This window comes from Coregonus lavaretus (genome assembly GCF_964263955.1).
Source record: "Coregonus lavaretus genome assembly, chromosome: 23".
NCBI classification, from domain to species: Eukaryota; Metazoa; Chordata; class Actinopteri; order Salmoniformes; family Salmonidae; genus Coregonus; species Coregonus lavaretus.
Window position 1 is genome coordinate 11,259,085 of NC_140010.1, and position 19,738 is coordinate 11,278,822.

The window sequence follows — 19,738 nt, forward strand, 5'->3', positions numbered from 1 at the left end:
TTCTCTCTGTATCTTTTTCTTTGTCTCTCTCACTGTACTCCACATTGGCACAATCATTTCCTCTTACCATCACAGGTCTTCCTCATAAGTAAGTTCTATTTCTACCCATCTGTAAAGCTATGAAGAGGAAGCACACCAAATAATGGTTCACAGAAGTGGAAATCTTGTCAATCAGGCTATGAACAGGGCAACAAGTTTCCACTTGTGCATCTTTTGTCTTGCCCAGTCACCCTCTAAATGGCACACATACACAATATATGTCTCAATTGTCTCAAGGATTAAAAATCCTTCTTTAGTCTGTCTCCTCCCCTTCATCTACACTGATTGAAGTGGATTTAACAAGTGACATCAATAAGGGATCATAGCTTTCACCTGGATTCACCTGGTCAGTCTATGTCATGGAAAGAGCAGGTGTTCATAATGTCAGTGTAATTGTATTTATACTGGTTACATTTCTAGAAAGAATACAGCCCTTCTTTGGCAGTGTGAAAACATAAACTCTACTTTACAGACTGACATAACAGCAGGTTTTGTTTATTTCAAAAGCTGACCTTAGATCAGTGTAGAGATGTGTCAACATGAGAATCAAGGCAAAGTTACGTCAACAGCAAGGAACACACAGAACCACACAGAGACAGGACGGGCTCATCAACACATGGAGACGAGAGAGAGAGAGGGAAGAGGATGGAATTAGAAAATGTATGAGCAAAATAGGTAAGAAAATCAGAGTTTTGGAAAGAAAATGGGAAATTAATTAGGAATAATTAAGAGATTGGGAGAGACAGTGAGAGAGAGAGAAAGAGAGAGAGGGAGAGACTGAAAATGAGAATAGAGTATGTCCCAGGGAGAAGTTCAGGATATTTTCATCCACTCACCTTACTACACAATCGAGACCTCAGAGGACGATGAAGAGGCTGATGATGAGCAATGGATCTGAGTAGGGTGTGTAACCATATGGTGGGAATAGTTTTGTATTTATCTACACTCTCTGCTTCTCTCTCTTTTCTGACAGCTCATATCCAATTCCCTCTCTCTTTCTATTTTCTTCTTTACAACTGCTTGTTTCCCCCGTCTTTCCCTGCTACTGTGTCTAATAAATGTGCTGTCCCACAAGCTGTAACATGCTGTGAGGGGCGAGAGAGGTGTGTCCTTCATTTAGTCTCCAACCTCTCTCTCTCTTTCACACACACACCCTCCACAGCTGTGTTTATACCTGGTGCTAACCGTCCCCCTTTTGTCCTGATCTTATCCACATTCTGATTGTGCCCACATTATTAAACAGGTGTAGACGATTAAAGGACACATTGTGATCTGATTGTGATCTTCCTGACCACCTCCAGAGGTAATCAGGCACCCATTGTGTCTGCCCACTGGGCACAGACGTCAGTTCAACGTCTAGTTTTGATTTACATTTGGTTGAGTTGTGAACTAACGTGAATTCAACAAAAAATGTCACAATGTCATTGGATTTATGTTAAAACTTGGGGCGAAAAAATACTAAATGCCCTTAAGTTGAAGACTTTTTGCAAATCCAATCAGTTTTCCATGTTGATTCGACGTCATCACTCATCACATACCCCGTTCAAAGGCACTTACATTTTTTGTCTTGACCATTCACCCTCTAAATGGCACACACACACAATCTGTCTCAATTGTCTCAAGGATAAAACATAATCCCCTTCATCTAAACTGATTGATATGGATTTAACAAGTGACATCAATAAGGGATAACAGCTTTCACCGGGATTCACCTGGTCAGTCTATGTCATGGAAAGAGCAGGTGTTCTTAGTGTTTTGTATACTCAGTGTACATATATATATATATACAGTACCAATCAAAAGTTCGGACACACCTACTCATTCAAGGGTTTTTCTTTATTTTTACTATTTTCTACATTGTAGAATAATAGTGAAGACATCAAAACTATGAAATAACACATATGGAATCATGCAGTAACCAAAAAAGTGTTAAACAAATCAAAATATATTTTATATTTGAGATTCTTCAAATAGCCACCATATGCCTTGATGACAGCTTTGCACACTCTTGGCATTCTCTCAACCAGCATGGTGGCTATTTGAAGAATCTCAAATATAAAATATATTTTGATTTGTTTAATACTTTTGTGGTTACTACATAATTCCATATGTGTTATTTCATAGTTTTGATGTCTTCACTATTATTCTACAATGTAGAAAATAGTAAAAATAAAGAAAAACCCTTGTATGAGTAGGTGTGTCCAAACTTTTGACTGGTCCTGTATATATACAGTGGGGGAAAAAAGTATTTAGTCAGCCACCAATTGTGCAAGTTCTCCCACTTAAAAAGATGAGAGAGGCCTGTAATTTTCATCATAGGTACACGTCAACTATGACAGACAAATTGAGATTTTTTTCCCCAGAAAATCACATTGTAGGATTTTTTATGAATTTATTTGCAATTTATGGTGGAAAATAAGTATTTGGTCACCTACAAACAAGCAAGATTTCTGGCTCTCACAGACCTGTAACTTCTTCTTTAAGAGGCTCCTCTGTCCTCCACTCGTTACCTGTATTAATGGCACCTGTTTGAACTTGTTATCAGTATAAAAGACACCTGTCCACAACCTCAAACAGTCACACTCCAAACTCCACTATGGCCAAGACCAAAGAGCTGTCAAAGGACACCAGAAACAAAATTGTAGACCTGCACCAGGCTGGGAAGACTGAATCTGCAATAGGTAAGCAGCTTGGTTTGAAGAAATCAACTGTGGGAGCAATTATTAGGAAATGGAAGACATACAAGACCACTGATAATCTCCCTCGATCTGGGGCTCCATGCAAGATCTCACCCCGTGGGGTCAAAATGATCACAAGAACGGTGAGCAAAAACCCCAGAACCACACGGGGGGACCTAGTGAATGACCTGCAGAGAGCTGGGACCAAAGTAACAAAGCCTACCATCAGTAACACACTATGCCGCCAGGGACTCAAATCCTGCAGTGCCAGACGTGTCCCCCTGCTTAAGCCAGTACATGTCCAGGCCCGTCTGAAGTTTGCTAGAGTGCATTTGGATGATCCAGAAGAGGATTGGGAGAATGTCATATGGTCAGATGAAACCAAAATAGAACTTTTTGGTAAAAACTCAATGTGTCGTGTTTGGAGGACAAAGAATGCTGAGTTGCATCCAAAGAATACCATACCTACTGTGAAGCATGGGGGTGGAAACATCATGCTTTGGGGCTGTTTTTCTGCAAAGGGACCAGAACGACTGATCCGTGTAAAGGAAAGAATGAATGGGGCCATATATCGTGAGATTTTGAGTAAAAACCGCCTTCCATCAGCAAGGGCATTGAAGATGAAATGTGGCTGGGTCTTTCAGCATGACAATGATCCCAAACACACCGCCCGGGCAACGAAGGAGTGGCTTCGTAAGAAGCATTTCAAGGTCCTGGAGTGGCCTAGCCAGTCTCCAGATCTCAACCCCATAGAAAATCTTTGGAGGGAGTTGAAAGTCTGTGTTGCCCAGCGACAGCCCCAAAACATCACTGCTCTAGAGGAGATCTGCATGGAGGAATGGGCCAAAATACCAGCAACAGTGTGTGAAAACCTTGTGAAGACTTACAGAAAACGTTTGACCTGTGTCATTGCCAACAAAGGGTATACAACAAAGTATTGAGAAACGTTTGTTATTGACCAAATACTTATTTTCCACCATAATTTGCAAATACATTCATTAAAAATCCTTCAATGTGATTTTCTGGATTTTTTTTCTCATTTTGTCTGTCATAGTTGACGTGTACCTATGATGAAAATTACAGGCCTCTCTCATCTTTTTAAGTGGGAGAACTTGCACAATTGGTGGCTGACTAAATACTTTTTTCCCCCACTGTATACAGTGAGGGAAAAAAGTATTTGATCCCCTGCTGATTTTGTACGTTTGCCCACTGACAAAGACATGATCAGTCTATAATTTTAATGGTAGGTTTATTTGAACAGTGAGACACAGAATAACAACAACAAAAATTCAGAAAAACGTATGTCCAAAATGTTATAAATTTATTTGCATTTTAATGAGGGAAATAAGTATTTGACCCCTCTGCAAAACATGACTTAGTACTTGGTGGCAAAACCCTTGTTGGCAATCACAGAGGTCAGATGTTTCTTGTAGTTGGCCACCAGGTTTGCACACATCTCAGGAGGGATTTTATCCCACTCCTCTTTGCAGATCTTCTCCGAGTCATTAAGGTTTCGAGGCTGACGTTTGGCAACTCGAACCTTCAGCTCCCTCCACATATTTTCTATGGGATTAAGGTCTGGAGACTGGCTAGGCCACTCCAGGACCTTAATGTGCCTCTTTTTGAGCCACTCCTTTGTTGCCTTGGCCGTGTGTTTTGGGTCATTGTCATGCTGGAATACCCATCCACGACCCATTTTCAATGCCCTGGTTGAGGGAAGGAGGTTCTCACCCAAGATTTGACGGTACATGGCCCCGTCCATCGTCCCTTTGATGCGGTGAAGTTGTCCTGTCCCCTTAGCAGAAAAACACCCCCAAAGCATAATGTTTCCACCTCCACGTTTGACGGTGGGGATGGTGTTCTTGGGGTCATAGGCAGCATTCCTCCTCCTCCAAACACGGCGAGTTGACTTGATGCCAAAGAGCTCGATTTTGGTCTCATCTGACCACAACACTTTCACCCAGTTCTCCTCTGAATCATTCAGATGTTCATTGGCAATCTTCAGACGGGCCTGTATATGCGCTTTCTTGAGCAAGGGGACCTTGCGGGCGCTGCAGGATTTCAGTCCTTCACGGCGTAGTGTGTTACCAATTGTTTTCTTGGTGACTATGGTCCCAGCTGCCTTGAGATCATTGACAAGATCCTCCCGTGTAGTTCTGGGCTGATTCCTCACCGTTCTCGTGATCATTGCAACTCCACGAGGTGAGATCTTGCATGGAGCCCCAGGCTGAGGGAGATTGACAGTTATTTTGTGTTTCTTCCATTTGCGAATAATCACACCTACTGTTGTCACCTTCTCACCAAGGTGCTTGGCGATGGTCTTGTAGCCCATTCCAGCCTTGTGTAGGTCTACAATCTTGTCCCTGACATCCTTGGAGAGCTCTTTGGTCTTGGCCATGGTGGAGAGTTTGGAATCTGATTGATTGATTGCTTCTGTGGACAGGTGTCTTTCATACAGGTAACAAGCTGAGATTAGGAGCATTACCTTTAAGAGTGTGCTCCTAATCTCAGCTCGTTACCTGTATAAAAGACACCTGGGAGCCAGAAATCTTTCTGATTGAGAGGGGGTCAAATACTTATTTCCCTCATTAAAATGCAAATAAATTTATACGATTTTTTACATGTGTTCTTCTGGATTTTTCTGCTCTTATTCTGTCTCTCACTGTTCAAATAAACCTACCATTAAAATTATAGACTGATAATTTCTTTGTCAGTGGGCAAACGTACAAAATCAGCAGGGGATCAAATACTTTTTTCCCCTCACTGTACATGTGATATCTTTATAAGTGACAGCTTACAGTTCCTGTCTAACACATTCACTCAGCCACCAAAACATCCAACCAGTTATTATCTTCCTCTGGTTTTAGCTCAGTCCTTTCAGGTCTGTTGTTATTACCTGTATGCCTATTTCCTCTATAAGTTGAAATATTAATGTATTATCATAAATGCTTCCCACTGGTGTTTGGAGATACTGAATACATGATAATAGTTATTTTGTCTGAAATGTTCACTGTGTTCAAATGTTCCTTCAGATAATATAGTAATATATTGGAAACTGAGGCATTTACTCCATCATCTCCTATACTGTACTTGATTCCCTTTCTGGGAACTTTATTGAAAGACTGTTCCACCTTTTTACCACATGGTGGCAAGATATCCACATAATGATATCCTCCTTCCCCTGTCAATGAATTTTACATTCAACCATTGACATCTGACTGAAACCCAGCCTGAGGATTTGGCCCACATTATCATCCTTCTAATTTGTAACACTCACATGCCTCCCAAATAAAACCCTACTGATTATATAAACTCCAAAAAGCAATTTCTTATCTCTTGCCAAGACCCTATGAAGGCCAGATAATTCTGCAATCCTATAGAATAAATCCCAATCCCCCACAATCTAAACTATATTTTACGCTAAATAAGCCTCTCAAACATAATCCAGGTAGAATCAGGAATTCCCCAGGGCAGCTGTCTAGGCCCCTTGCTTTTTTCCATCTTTACTAACGACATGCCACTGACTTTGAGTAAAGCCAGTGTGTCTATGTATGCAGATGACTCAACACTATACACGTCAGCTACTACAGCAACTGAAATAACTGCAACACTTAACAAAGAGTTGCAGTTCATTACGGTATGGTTGGCAAGGAATAAGTTAGTCCTGAATATTTCCAAAACTAAAAGCATTGTATTTGGGTCAAATCATTCACTAAACCCTAAACCTCAACTACATCTCGTAATGAATAATGTGGAAATTGAGCAAGTTGAGGTGACTAAACTGCTTGGAGTAAACCTCACTCTACACACACGTACACAAGGATGTTGTATTGTAAATATGTGATAGTGGAGTAGTGGCCTGAGGGAACACACTAAATGTAATGGGTAAAGTGTTATGAAATATAATGTCATGTAATATGTTTTATTGTATATAACCGCCATAATGTTGCAGGACCCCAGGAAGAGTAGCTGCTGCCTTGGCAGCAGTTAATGGGAATCCTTAATAAATACAAATACAAATAACATAATGATTGTGAGAACTGGAGGAGGGGGTGAGAGAGGGAGTGAGGGAGGGAGAGAGCATGTATATTTAAGTTTTTCGTCTCCGTCTCAGACAGAGTGCAGACTACAGAGGATAATGAGAAACAGATCTTGCAAGGCGAGGGAGGGAGGGAGGGAGAGGGGGGTGAGCCTGGGAGAGCAGGAGGAGGAACATGGCGGAGGGAAAAGAAAAAGGCTGAGAGGGGTAATGGGAGTAGGAAGGGAGGATGACAAGACAGAGGGGGGGAAGTCATGTAAACACCACAGGAAACAGCCTGGCCTCCTTATGCTCTCTGAATGACAGTGAAGCATCATGGTCCTTCTTATGACAGAGAGCACAGCGAGGTACAGTGAGGCCAGAGCAAGGAGGAACAGCCCACCAGCCAAACATCTGGCTCAAGAGGGTCACTTCATTACTTTTATTACACTCAAGTTGATGCCCTTTAAAAACTTTGCTGATTGGGGGAGGGAGGGAAAACAGAAAACTTCTGGAAGTACTGTCAAACTGTCCGAGGAAATGTAGGCAATCATCTATAGGCTCTAGCCTAGGTCTACTTAACATATTCGTTATTTTGAAGAAATGGTTCAAAGTAAAAAACATTAAACTAGCCACTGAATGGGAAGAGAAACATCCCAGGCTAATGGACATAGACAGAGGGGTCTCCTTGACTGACAACCAAAATGTCCTATTGGGATCGAGTAACGGTCCAAACTGGGCTGGGCAACCCACCCAAAGGCAATTAAAGGTAAAGGACGACCAAATATTTGATACACTTTCTGGTCGATAGAAGAAAGGATGGCGACAGAGCATTAGAATTAAACACTGATAGATAGCCTGTGATGGAATAGATAGATACCGGTCCTATGGTTCACGGACTTCAAAGAACTAAACGATATACGCATTTAAATCTGTCTTCTCTAAAACCTCGAATGAAATCGATGTATAGCGGTGGTAGTGGGCTTCTGATCCGTCCAAAGTAACTGGCTTATAGACGGAAGACATTGTAAAAAGTTATAGAAGGAGCATACAATCCGGATGACAAGAACAATTTGGGCAAATGTGACACCTACCCTTGCAGATAACCTCCTACATACATTTTGGGAAATCGTCGATGTTTTCCCAAAAAGGACCAAGGAAATTATCATTATCAGATAACACAGCAGATCGCTATCTTTTCAACTGTGAGTTCTCTTCATCAGTTTCTCAGACTTTTTTCGCTTGCTGTGGGGATGGGGGCTGCGCCGGGTTCTGGTTGGGAGGAGGGGGAGTTCGAGTTCAAGTTGGTTTTTGAGGAAGACCCGACGCGCCAACTCCGAGGCCCATCCCCGCTGTGCAACGCGGACCAGGAGCACACCATCGTGGGGGAGAGGACAGAGAGCGCCCTGTCACTCCTAGAGTCGAGCAATACTGGTTAGAACCCTTTCTTGAATAGTGTGTGTGAATGTTTTTGAATGTGGGAGAGATTGACAGAGAGAGAGATTGAGGAGGAAAGGAAGATTGAAGGCTGGTCAATGGTCCCCAATGTAGACAACTCATACACATTGTAGAGACCGTTCTCAGTGTGTGGTGTATGTAATGTGAATGATTTAGTTGACTTGTTCTGAGTACGTTTATCATTTATTAGTACAATTATTAGGCCTAATGTTCTCTCTCTCTCTACCTGGGTATAGATTAGTTATGTGTCTGAACAGGGCTCTCCAACCCTGTTCTTTGAGAGCTACCCTCTTGTAGGTTTTCACTCCAACCCCAGTTGTAACTAACCTGATTCGGTTTATCAACCAGCTAATTATTAGAATCAGGCACGCTAGATTGGGGTTGGAGCGAAAAACTACAGGACAGTAGTTCTCTAGGAATAGGGTTGGAGAGCTCAGGTCTGGATGTACTGTACTGTATGTGCACACTTGCTTGTCTGTGTCTGGGGGATGTGCGTTCATGTGCATGGAGAATGCATGTTCTGTAGCCTACTCTGTGTGCTGTGTATTGCATGCTTGTGCTTGCCTGTATGGTGTGTGTGTGTGTGTAAGAGCAGAACTCAATGTGGTTTTAATCAGCTGTGCGTGTGAGTGACGTTAACAGCTGCCATCTGGATGGAACCTCAATCTCTGTTTACTGAGCATGCACCACATACTCACCTCCCTCCGTTCTCCCTCTCCTCTCCCTCCGTTCTCCCTCTCCTCTCCCTCCGTTCTCCTTCTCCTCTCCCTCCGTTCTCCCTCTCCTCTCCCTCCGTTCTCCCTCTCCTCTCCCTCCGTTCTCCCTCTCCCTCTCCTTCTCCTCCTCCTCTCCCTCCGTTCTCCTCCTCCTCTCCCTCCGTTCTCCTCCTCCTCTCCCTCCGTTCTCCTTCTCCTCTCCCTCCGTTCTCCTTCCGTTCTCCCTCTCCTCTCCCTCCGTTCTCCCTCCGTTCTCCCTCCGTTCTCCTTCTCCTCTCCCTCCATTCTCCTTCTCCTCTCCCTCCGTTCTCCTTCTCCTCTCCCTCCGTTCTCCTTCTCCTCTCCCTCCGTTCTCCTTCTCCTCTCCCTCCGTTCTCCTTCTCCTCTCCCTCTCCTCTCCCTCCGTTCTCCTTCTCCTCTCCCTCTCCTCTCCCTCCGTTCTCCCTCTCCTCTCCCTCCGTTCTCCTTCTCCTCTCCCTCCGTTCTCCCTCTCCTCTCCTCTCCCTCCGTTCTCCCTCTTCTCTCCCTCCGTTCTCCCTCTACTCTCCCTCCGTTCTCCTTCTCCTCTCCCTCTGTTCTCCTACTCTCTCCCTCTCTCCTTTCCCCTTTCAGCTTTTGATACACACCCCTCTCACCCACCCAAGCATTAATTTCCTGTCCACACTGGCATACAACACTTATACCACACCCCACCCTAGAGATGTTACCACGGTGTATACTGTACCTTATTACTGATGCACTAGGCTGACCAATGATCCATACTGGACACTGGACAGTGATGGACACAGTGCTCTACAGTGACCCTAACTGTCCCGTACTGTCTACTGCACCACAGCAGGGAAACATTTGATGTAAAAACACCAATAAGTAACATTTCCTTACCTATTTGATTATCATCCTTTAGCCCCCTATACATTATTTCTGAAGCGATAGAGTTAGGGTATGCTTTTTATAGTTGTAGTGGACATAACTGGTTACTCTGAAACTTTAATGTATTTTTTAGATCTCTTTACAGTGAACTCAGTAGGCTAAAGCTTACCATGTCAACCTGTAACTGGGAGACTACTAACAACCTCCAACATTTATGTTTGGTCACAGACAGCCACCTGGATACCACTCACGTAGGCCAGCCAATCGGCATCCCTACCCCACCGTGTTCTTCAGCCAGTCAAAGGGCTGGGATGCATTCCCCGCCCCCCAGACGTGCCATGGTGAGGGAGTTCAGTGGGACCTATGAGAGCCTTCCTGCGAGATCTGTACAGGTGAGTGGATCAGAGATGTCCAGTTACTCTCCTGGTCAGTGAGAGTGGGACAGTGACTCATAAATGTGTGTCAACATTTTTCCTAAAAGCCATACAGTTCCCTACAGTATGGTTGCCTGAGGACTCAACCTGAATATGTTCGCTACATACTTAAGTCTGAGACTGCCATCATTGAAGTCATTTGTGGTGACGTCAAAATGAGAGGTGTTGTACAAAACAAAGTCATCAGCGATTGGATCATCTGTAATCAATCAGAGTATCAAAGCCAATTACACATTTTTAAAAATAAATTTTTTACCCCCTTTTTCTCCCCAATTCTATGATATCCAATTATGATTTTGTCTCATCGCTGCAACTCCCCAACGGGTTCGGGAGAGGTGAAGGTCGAGTCATTCGTCCTCCGAAACATGACCTGCCAAACCACGCTTCTTAACACCTGCCCGCTTAACCAGGAAGCCAGCTGCACCAATGTTCAACTGACGACCAAAGTCAGCCTGCAGGCGCCCAGCCCGCCACAGGGAGGTGCTAGAGCGCGATGAGCCAAGTAAAGCCCCCCCGGCCAAACCCTCCCCTAACGATGCTGGGCCAATTGTGCGCTGCCCTGTAAGACTCCCAGTCACAGCCGGTTGTGACACAGCCTGGGATCGAACTTCGGTCTGTAGTGACGCCTCAAGCACTGCGATGCAGTGCCTTAGACCGCTGCGCCACTCTGACACATTTTCGAAATGCAGCTTTACCCACGTGTGTTCTGGCTCTGGCCCAACCCATCAGTTTATGGGACCAATCAGAACGGTTAGAATGTGTTTGCATTCTAGAAATCATCGGGAGGTACTCAGATCCAGACTCATTGCGGAGAAGAAACTAGCGTCCGTGGGCGTGGCATAGCGTTTGGCCGGAGCAAGGAGTTTTGGGTAGCCAGGCAAACACTATGGTCCCTGCATTTCTCTATTGTTAATGTTCTAACTTATCTGTCTCTCTCTCTCTCTCCCTCCCCCCACCCCCCACCCCCCATCTCTCTCCCAGGTGTCAGAGTCCCGTGTGTTGGAGTGCCCTAGCATCCAGATCACCACTATCTCCCCAGAGGATGACACTGCCCCAGCAGGAAGTAACTTCTGGGACACAGGGGGTGGATGGGACAGGGAGCGCCTCTACCTTCCCCTACTGGACCCATTCTGCTACCGCGAAGGCAGCACCGGCGCTGGGTCCCTGAGCCCAAGCCCTGCCTCCAGCCCCTCCTCTCGGGGCTGGCTCAGTCCTGCGTCCAGCTGTGATTCGCTGCTGGTGGAGGAGGAGGAGCTCAATGAGGTCACCTCACATTTCTGCCTATCACCCTCCTCCCGGCCCACCTCGCCGGGGGGTAAGAAGCGCAGGAACTCCCCTCTGGCCTCCCCCTGCACGTCCCGCAGGAGCAGCTACTCTGAGGACCACTCCTGTACCCTGGAGGGTGACGACTCCACCTCTCAGTCACAGGCTCCCAACAGCAGCTTTGAGCTGAGCATTCCACAGAAAACTAGGAAGACGTCACTGGAGCAAGTAAGGTGGCTGACTGGTGGTTCTTAGAACTTAGGTTCCATAGAGGTTCGTCTTGATGCTCAACCTGAAATCCCTGGTTTGTGTCCTCCAGGTCTCCCCCAGGGATGTGGAGCAGGAGCAGGCTCTAGCCCATAGCTCCCACTGCCCACTGCCAGAGCCGCTGCAGCAGAGGAGAGAGGCTGCATCCATGGGCATGGACTACCTGTCTGTGCCCCCTGCTCTGGGCTGGGGGAGGACTAGAGCCAGCACCCACAGCCCTCTGTTCAGGTTACACACTATGTTTATACAGTATCCCTCAATAGTGTGTTGACTTACCATTATTATTGTTTGGATGGCCAGGACAGCCCCCTCAGCCCCGTCCACACATCTGACAGGTCCATTGTTCTTACAGATCCAATGCTCTGCCGCCACTTGATTGGCCACTGCCAGCTCAGTTTGACCAATATGAGTTGCGTATTGAGGTGCAGCCCCGCCCACACCACCGAGCCCACTACGAGACAGAAGGAAGCAGAGGAGCCGTCAAGGCATCACCAAGGGGACATCCGGTTGTTAAGGTATATTCAATTGATTAAATTAAAGAAAGTTTGATTTGTTTATGGCTTCAATCCCAGACTAACATATACAGTATATATCTAAACAATATCTCTATTTTCGGTCTCTCCCAGCTGACTGGGTACACAGAGAGACAGCCACTCTCTTTGCAGGTGTTTGTGGGAACAGCTGATGACAGGTCCATCCGGCCTCATCCTTTCTATCAGATACACAGGTAGGTCACCGTGCAACAATACACCAATCAATCTATGATAGTATGTGCTTTGCTCAGTGTTTTGATGTGGTTTTGTTTTTATTGTTAAGATGCTTATTTTGATACTCAGGGTGACAGGTAAGATGGTGGGTACTGCCAGTCAAGAGAGTGTACAGGCTGGCACCAAAATACTGGACATCCCCCTCAACCCAGAGGCCAACATGACTGCCCTGTGAGTAACTAACAGAGAGATAAAGATAATAGATACAAAAGGCTTTGTATGGGGTAACCGAGTAGGCAGAGAGAATAGCTTTCCTGTATGTGTGTATGTACTATGATGCACTTTTACATGGTATTTTGCACTGTGTGAGTGGCTGCGTGTGTGCTGAATATACAGTGGGGGAAAAAAGTATTTAGTCAGCCACCAATTGTGCAAGTTCTCCCACTTAAAAAGATGAGAGAGGCCTGTAATTTTCATCATAGGTACACGTCAACTATGACAGACAAATTGAGATTTTTTTTCTCCAGAAAATCACATTGTAGGATTTTTAATGAATTTATTTGCAAATTATGGTGGAAAATAAGTATTTGGTCACCTACAAACAAGCAAGATTTCTGGCTCTCACAGACCTGTAACTTCTTCTTTAAGAGGCTCCTCTGTCCTCCACTCGTTACCTGTATTAATGGCACCTGTTTGAACTTGTTATCAGTATAAAAGACACCTGTCCACAACCTCAAACAGTCACACTCCAAACTCCACTATGGCCAAGACCAAAGAGCTGTCAAAGGACACCAGAAACAAAATTGTAGACCTGCACCAGGCTGGGAAGACTGAATCTGCAATAGGTAAGCAGCTTGGTTTGAAGAAATCAACTGTGGGAGCAATTATTAGGAAATGGAAGACATACAAGACCACTGATAATCTCCCTCGATCTGGGGCTGCACGCAAGATCTCACCCCGTGGGGTCAAAATGATCACAAGAACGGTGAGCAAAAATCCCAGAACCACACGGGGGGACCTAGTGAATGACCTGCAGAGAGCTGGGACCAAAGTAACAAAGCCTACCATCAGTAACACACTACGCCGCCAGGGACTCAAATCCTGCAGTGCCAGACGTGTCCCCCTTCTTAAGCCAGTACATGTCCAGGCCCGTCTGAAGTTTGCTAGAGTGCATTTGGATGATCCAGAAGAGGATTGGGAGAATGTCATATGGTCAGATGAAACCAAAATATAACTTTTTGGTAAACTCAACTCGTCGTGTTTGGAGGACAAAGAATGCTGAGTTGCATCCAAAGAACACCATACCTACTGTGAAGCATGGGGGTGGAAACATCATGCTTTGGGGCTGTTTTTCTGCAAAGGGACCAGGACGACTGATCCGTGTAAAGGAAAGAATGAATGGGGCCATGTATCGTGAGATTTTGAGTGAAAACCTCCTTCCATCAGCAAGGGCATTGAAGATGAAACGTGGCTGAGTCTTTCAGCATGACAATGATCCCAAACACACCGCCCGGGCAACGAAGGAGTGGCTTCATAAGAAGCATTTCAAGGTCCTGGAGTGGCCTAGCCAGTCTCCAGATCTCAACCCCATAGAAAATCTTTGGAGGGAGTTGAAAGTCCGTGTTGCCCAGCGACAGCCCCAAAACATCACTGCTCTAGAGGAGATCTGCATGGAGGAATGGGCCAAAATACCAGCAACAGTGTGTGAAAACCTTGTGAAGACTTACAGAAAACGTTTGACCTGTGTCATTGCCAACAAAGGGTATATAACAAAGTATTGAGAAACTTTTGTTATTGACCAAATACTTATTTTCCACCATAATTTGCAAATAAATTCATTAAAAATCCTACAATGTGACTTTCTGGGAAAAAAAATCTCATTTTGTCTGTCATAGTTGACGTGTACCTATGATGAAAATTACAGGCCTCTCTCATCTTTTTAAGTGGGAGAACTTGCACAATTGGTGGCTGACTAAATACTTTTTTCCCCCACTGTAACAGCCTATCTCTGTTTCAGCATTGACTGCGCTGGCATTCTGAAGCTGAGGAACTCGGACATCGAGCTGAGGAAAGGAGAGACGGACGTAGGGAGGAAAAACACTCGTGTGCGCCTAATGTTCCGTACCCACCTCCCCCTTGGCCCTCCCGTGGCCCCGCCTGGACGGATGCTGGCCCTGCAGGTCACCTCTGTGCCTATAGAGTGCTGTGAGTATCCAGCCAACAATCACGGTCATCTCTCTGGTGGCAGGTAGCCTAGTGCTTAAAGCGTTGGGCCAGTAACTGAAGCGTTGCTGGTTTGAATACCTGAGTCAACTATGTTCCTTTGAGCAAGGCACTTAATCCTTTTTTGCTCCAGGGGTGCTGTACTACTATGGCTGACCCTGTAAAACAACACATTGTGACAATACAAAACATGTTGTTTTTGTTCTCCCTGTCCAGTCTTACTTTGAGCTTGAATATCCTAGTGAATCATCTGTATTCTGCCCTCTTTCTCTTTCTCTTTCTCTCTCTCTCTCTCTCTCATTCTTTCCTCAGCCCAGCGCTCTGCTCAAGAGCTGCCAGTGGTGGAGTCGCTCAGTCTCACATCGTGCTCTGTGGAAGGAGGGGAGGAGCTACTGTTGGGCGGATCTAACTTCCTGCCCATATCCAGAGTGCTTTTTATGGAAAGAGGGGCAGGTAAGGGGTTAGGGATAGGGGAAGTTAGAAGTTAGGGGTTAGGGAAAATTGGATTTTGAATGGAAATGAATCTTAGAACATAGAACATAACGTGTGTGTGTGTTCTTATTTTCTTCAATGTGCACCATCCATGAAATTAGGTATAATTAATATCCTTATTTACCAGATGGAAAGCTACAGTGGGAAGAGGAGGCACATGTTGACCGTGACAATAGTAGTGAGGTAAATAGTATGTTTCTGGGTGTATTTGTGTTCGAGTGCACAAACATTTGTGTTCATGCACATGTATTAAAACTGTAATGTACTGTATTGTTAATATTGTCCTCCCCCAGTGCTTGTTGTGTGTGCAAGTTCCAGCCTATGGTGACCTGTCTGTGAACCGCCTAGTATCTGTGTGCCTATACGTCTCCAACGGGAAGAGGAAAAGGAGCAGCACTCACTGTTTCAAGTACCTGCCCGGTGAGTCTCCCCTCACTTCATCCATCAATCTCTCCGCTTAGACTGTAACTATCTTTGTTGTTTTTGGTTCATTTTGAACAATTTATCCTGATGGTATTTATCTACGAGGTCAGGGGCAGGACTAATTGCCTTCCTTTGAAAGCGTATTACCACTTATTTTCTCTCTCTATCTCTCTGTCATGTTTAAAGAGGAGGACCCTCTGCTGTCGCGTCCCTCTGTCGTGCCCCTGGAGGAGGTGACACTCTGCTCCATGGGGGGGCCCAGCAGGGTGGACAGGGGTCTGCACCTGAGGAATGATCCCACACCCGAGGAGAGAGGGCTGGCTTTGCACCTGCCCCCCTACCCTTCAGCCTACTCTCCCCCCTACCCAGGCCATGGCTACCAGGAGGAGTACTGCCACAAGCCTGAAGCTGTTGGTGACAGCAGAGGTTCTCTATCGGAAAGACGCCCCAGCTTTGAGAAGTTGGAGCTGGGCTTCACCGAGCTACTGCCTCCCCTGTACCCCAGAGTCTCCCAGCCTCCCTCTCCCTCCCCATGGCTGGAATCCCCATACCTGTCCTCCTCCCCATCTCCCTCCCACTCGTCCTCTCTGAGTCCCTTCCCCACAGGCAGCCCCATCTCCTCCTCCCCTCTTCCCCCCATGACTACCTCACCCTACCCCCACTACCCCTACCCTCAGGAGATCTGCCCCTCGCCTCCCTCCAACCCCAGCCCTTATCAGGACTTCTACCCATCACCGTACTCCCACTATGAGGTATGGGATCACCAGGGCAGGGGACCTGGGGAAAGGGAAGCTCAGGCTGCGTCTAAAATGCAGGAGAACCCCCTGGAATTTGCCAGCTCATCATCCGTTCACCACATTACATTAGAGGAAGGTGAGAAGTTTGCATGTACAGTACAAAGTTCTAATTGGTATTGATCTCCATTGTTACAAGAATAACAATATATATAACATAACATTTTTGTTGATAGACAGTACCAGTCAAAAGTTTGAACACACCTACTCATTCAAGGGTTTTTCTTTATTTTTACTATTTTCTACCCCCAAGCCATAAGACTCCTGAACAGCTAATCATGGCTACCCGGACTATTTGCACTGCCCCCCCCACCCCATCTTTTTACGCTGCTGCTACTCTGTTAATTATTTATGCATAATCACTTTAACTCTACCCACATGTACATATTACTTCAACTACCTCAACTAGCCGGTGCCCCCGCACATTGACTCTGCACCGGTACCCCCCTGTATATATAAAACCTCCCTACTGTTATTTTATTTTACTTCTGCTCTTTTTTTCTCAACACTTTTTTGTTTTATTTTACTTTTTTATTAAAAAAATTAATGCACTGTTGGTTAAGGGCTGTAAGTAAGCATTTCACTGTAATGTCTGCACCTGTTGTATTCGGCGCATGTGGCCAATAAAATTTGATTTGATTCTACATTGTAGAATAATAGTGAAGACATCAAAACTATGAAATAACATATATGGAATCATGTAGTAACCAAAAAAGTGTTTAAACAAATTAAAATATATTTTAGATTCTTCAAAGTAGCCACCCTTTGCCTTGATGACAGCTTTTCACACTATTGGCATTCTCTCAACCAGCTTCATGAGGTACTCATCTGGAATGCTTTTCTAACAGTCTTGAAGGAGTTCCCACATATGCTGAGCACTTGTTGGCTGCTTTTCCTTCACTCTGCGGTCCAACTCATCCCAAACCATCTCAATTGGGTTGAGGTCGAGGGATTGTGGAGGCCAGGTCATTTGATGCAGCACTCCATCACTCTCCTTATTGGTCAAATAGCCCTTACACAGCCTGGAGGTGTGTTTTGAGTCATTGTCCTGTTGAAAAACAAATGATAGTCCTACTAAGCGCTAACCATGCTGGTTAAGTTTGCCTTGAATTCTAAATAAATCACAGACAGTGTCACCAGCAAAGCACCCCCACACCATCACACCTCCTTCTCCATGCTTCACATGCGGAGATCATCCGTTCCCCTACTCTGCGTCTCACAAAGACACGGCGGTTGGAACCCAAAATCTCAAATTTGGACTCCAGACCAAAGGACAAATTTCCACCAGTCTAATGTCCATTGCACGTGTTTCTTGGCTAAACCAAGTATCTTCTTCTTACTGGTGTCCTTTAGACTGTCGTTTTATCTTTTTTGGTTACTACATGATTCGATATGTTATTTCATAGTTTTGATGTCTTCGCTATTATTCTACAACGTAAAACATAGTAAAAATTAAGAAAAACCCTGGAATGAGTAGGTGTGTCCAAGCTTTTGACTGGTACTGTAGATTGATTGATATACCGAATAAATTAATATATAAATGTCTGACTGGCTGCTGTGTCTTTTTGCCTACAGTGAATGAATTTATAGGAGAAGACATCAGATCGTTCCAGTCGGGCTCACAGATGGACAGCCAACCAGGATGACAAGCTCAGTACTGTTCTGTCTTGTTCAGTTGTTATAGTATGAAGCACATTATTGATATCATATCACACCTTTTCCTATACACTTGGTTTATGATGTATTGCTTAAATATGACAATACTGAATGGGGATTAAATGGCAAGGGCAAAGTTGTAAGTATGATTACAGATAACTGTTACAGTTTATATAATGTTTTTAACCAGTTTTCAATATAAATTATACAAGTAAATGTGTGTTATTGGTCTGTTTGTGTATATAGTTTTGTGTGTGCTTGAACAGACGATCTCTCTCCTCCTGAGAGTCTAACGTCTATTATCACTGAAACAAAATAAGTTTCATTCAGCCCATGTATGCAAAAAGCCTAAAGCCAGGCAAGAGTGAATACAGTCCGGACTCTATGGAGGAGGGTCATTGTATCATAGACACTGTAGAAGGACAGATCTCCTGCCCTGTGATCCAGGTACACTCCTATCCTACAGGACTCCGGGGCAGATAGTTTAGTCTCTATGTTGTATGTAGGAAACTACAGGCTTTGACGCAGAGTAAACTACAGGACTTCTCATTGAGGCCAAACTGGGCTTCTGGACCAAAGCCCGTCCTGCTGATGTCCTTGTAAGAGACAGCTATGTAGGCCCTCTTCCCTCTCCACTCTACCTCCCAGTAACAGCAGACCCTCTCTATACAGCACCTGGATACTGTGGAACCTCTCTGGGTGGTTGAGGCATGGTTTGGGCCCCTTCATTGTCACTCGCTGGTCTCCTTCAGTCAGGCGGAGGTTGTAGAATGCTGTGTTTGGATCCAATGTGAGCTGACAGAAATCTATGGAGAGAAGAGGGAGGAAACAGAACAGAGATACTTAAGACATTGATTAGTGTAGAATAGATCTTACCTTGTGTGTAATAACATACATTTATACTTTCATTTTAGCTGGTTTCTTTAGCAACAGTGCCTCCTGGTGACAGATGAAAGACATGGACGCACAATTGAATGAAATAGATTTTAGATACTTTTTGTAAGTATTGCTCTGAGAGGACAGATACTCACATTGTAAGGAATTGCTCTCTTGTCTGGGGCTCTGGGGTGTACACAATCGCCATTGTATTGACTGCAGATGGGAAAGTTTTCAATTAATAACAACAAAGTGCTCAATCTGATTGGGTGGGCCTGGCTCCTCAGTGGGTGGGCCTGTGTCCAGCCAGGCCCACCCATGCCTACGCCCCTGATCAAAGGGCTATCAACAATTATGCACCAATTCATTTTAGAAAAACGATTGAAGAGCAATACACATTTTTTTCAGTGTGTACCACTGCCAAGTGGCAGGGAAGGAAGTTCTATTTAAGTAGTGGTGTGGTATATCAGACATATCAGTGTCACACCTGCTCTTAAAATCTTTCCAGATGTCTTCCTGTCTCTCTGTTAGTTCAGACCCATAGGTCTGACCCACAGGGATACTGGATTGGTCTGGTACCAGGTTTCTCATGGTCTGAGAGTCTTTAGGTGCCTTTTGGCAAACTCCAAGCGGGCGGTCATGTGCCTTTTACTGAGGAGTGGCTTCCGTCTGGACAATCTACCATAAAGGCCTGATTGGTGGAGTGCTGCAGAGATGGTTGACCTTCTGGAAGGTTCTCCCATCTCCACAGAGGAATTCTGGAGCTCTGTCAGAGTGACCATCGGGTTCTTTGTCACCTCCCTGATCAAGGCCCATCTCCCCCG

The 19,738-nt window shown here is 45.0% G+C and overlaps 1 protein-coding gene across 1 annotated transcript; it reads left to right on the forward strand.

The window, feature by feature from the left end:
• Positions 1–7,988: 7,988 nt before the first annotated feature.
• nfatc4 (nuclear factor of activated T cells 4) lies at positions 7,989–18,138 on the forward strand (the record flags this gene model as incomplete). Its single annotated transcript, XM_084188067.1, has 13 exons — positions 7,989–8,169; positions 10,008–10,171; positions 11,195–11,704; positions 11,796–11,971; positions 12,096–12,258; positions 12,370–12,470; positions 12,580–12,681; positions 14,468–14,655; positions 14,986–15,126; positions 15,293–15,348; positions 15,459–15,585; positions 15,763–16,461; positions 17,958–18,138. The coding sequence occupies 13 exons, from the start codon at positions 7,989–7,991 to the stop codon at positions 18,026–18,028; spliced, it is 2,679 nt and encodes an 892-aa protein (XP_084044193.1). The 3' UTR covers positions 18,029–18,138.
• Between the last annotated feature and the right edge of the window lie 1,600 nt (positions 18,139–19,738).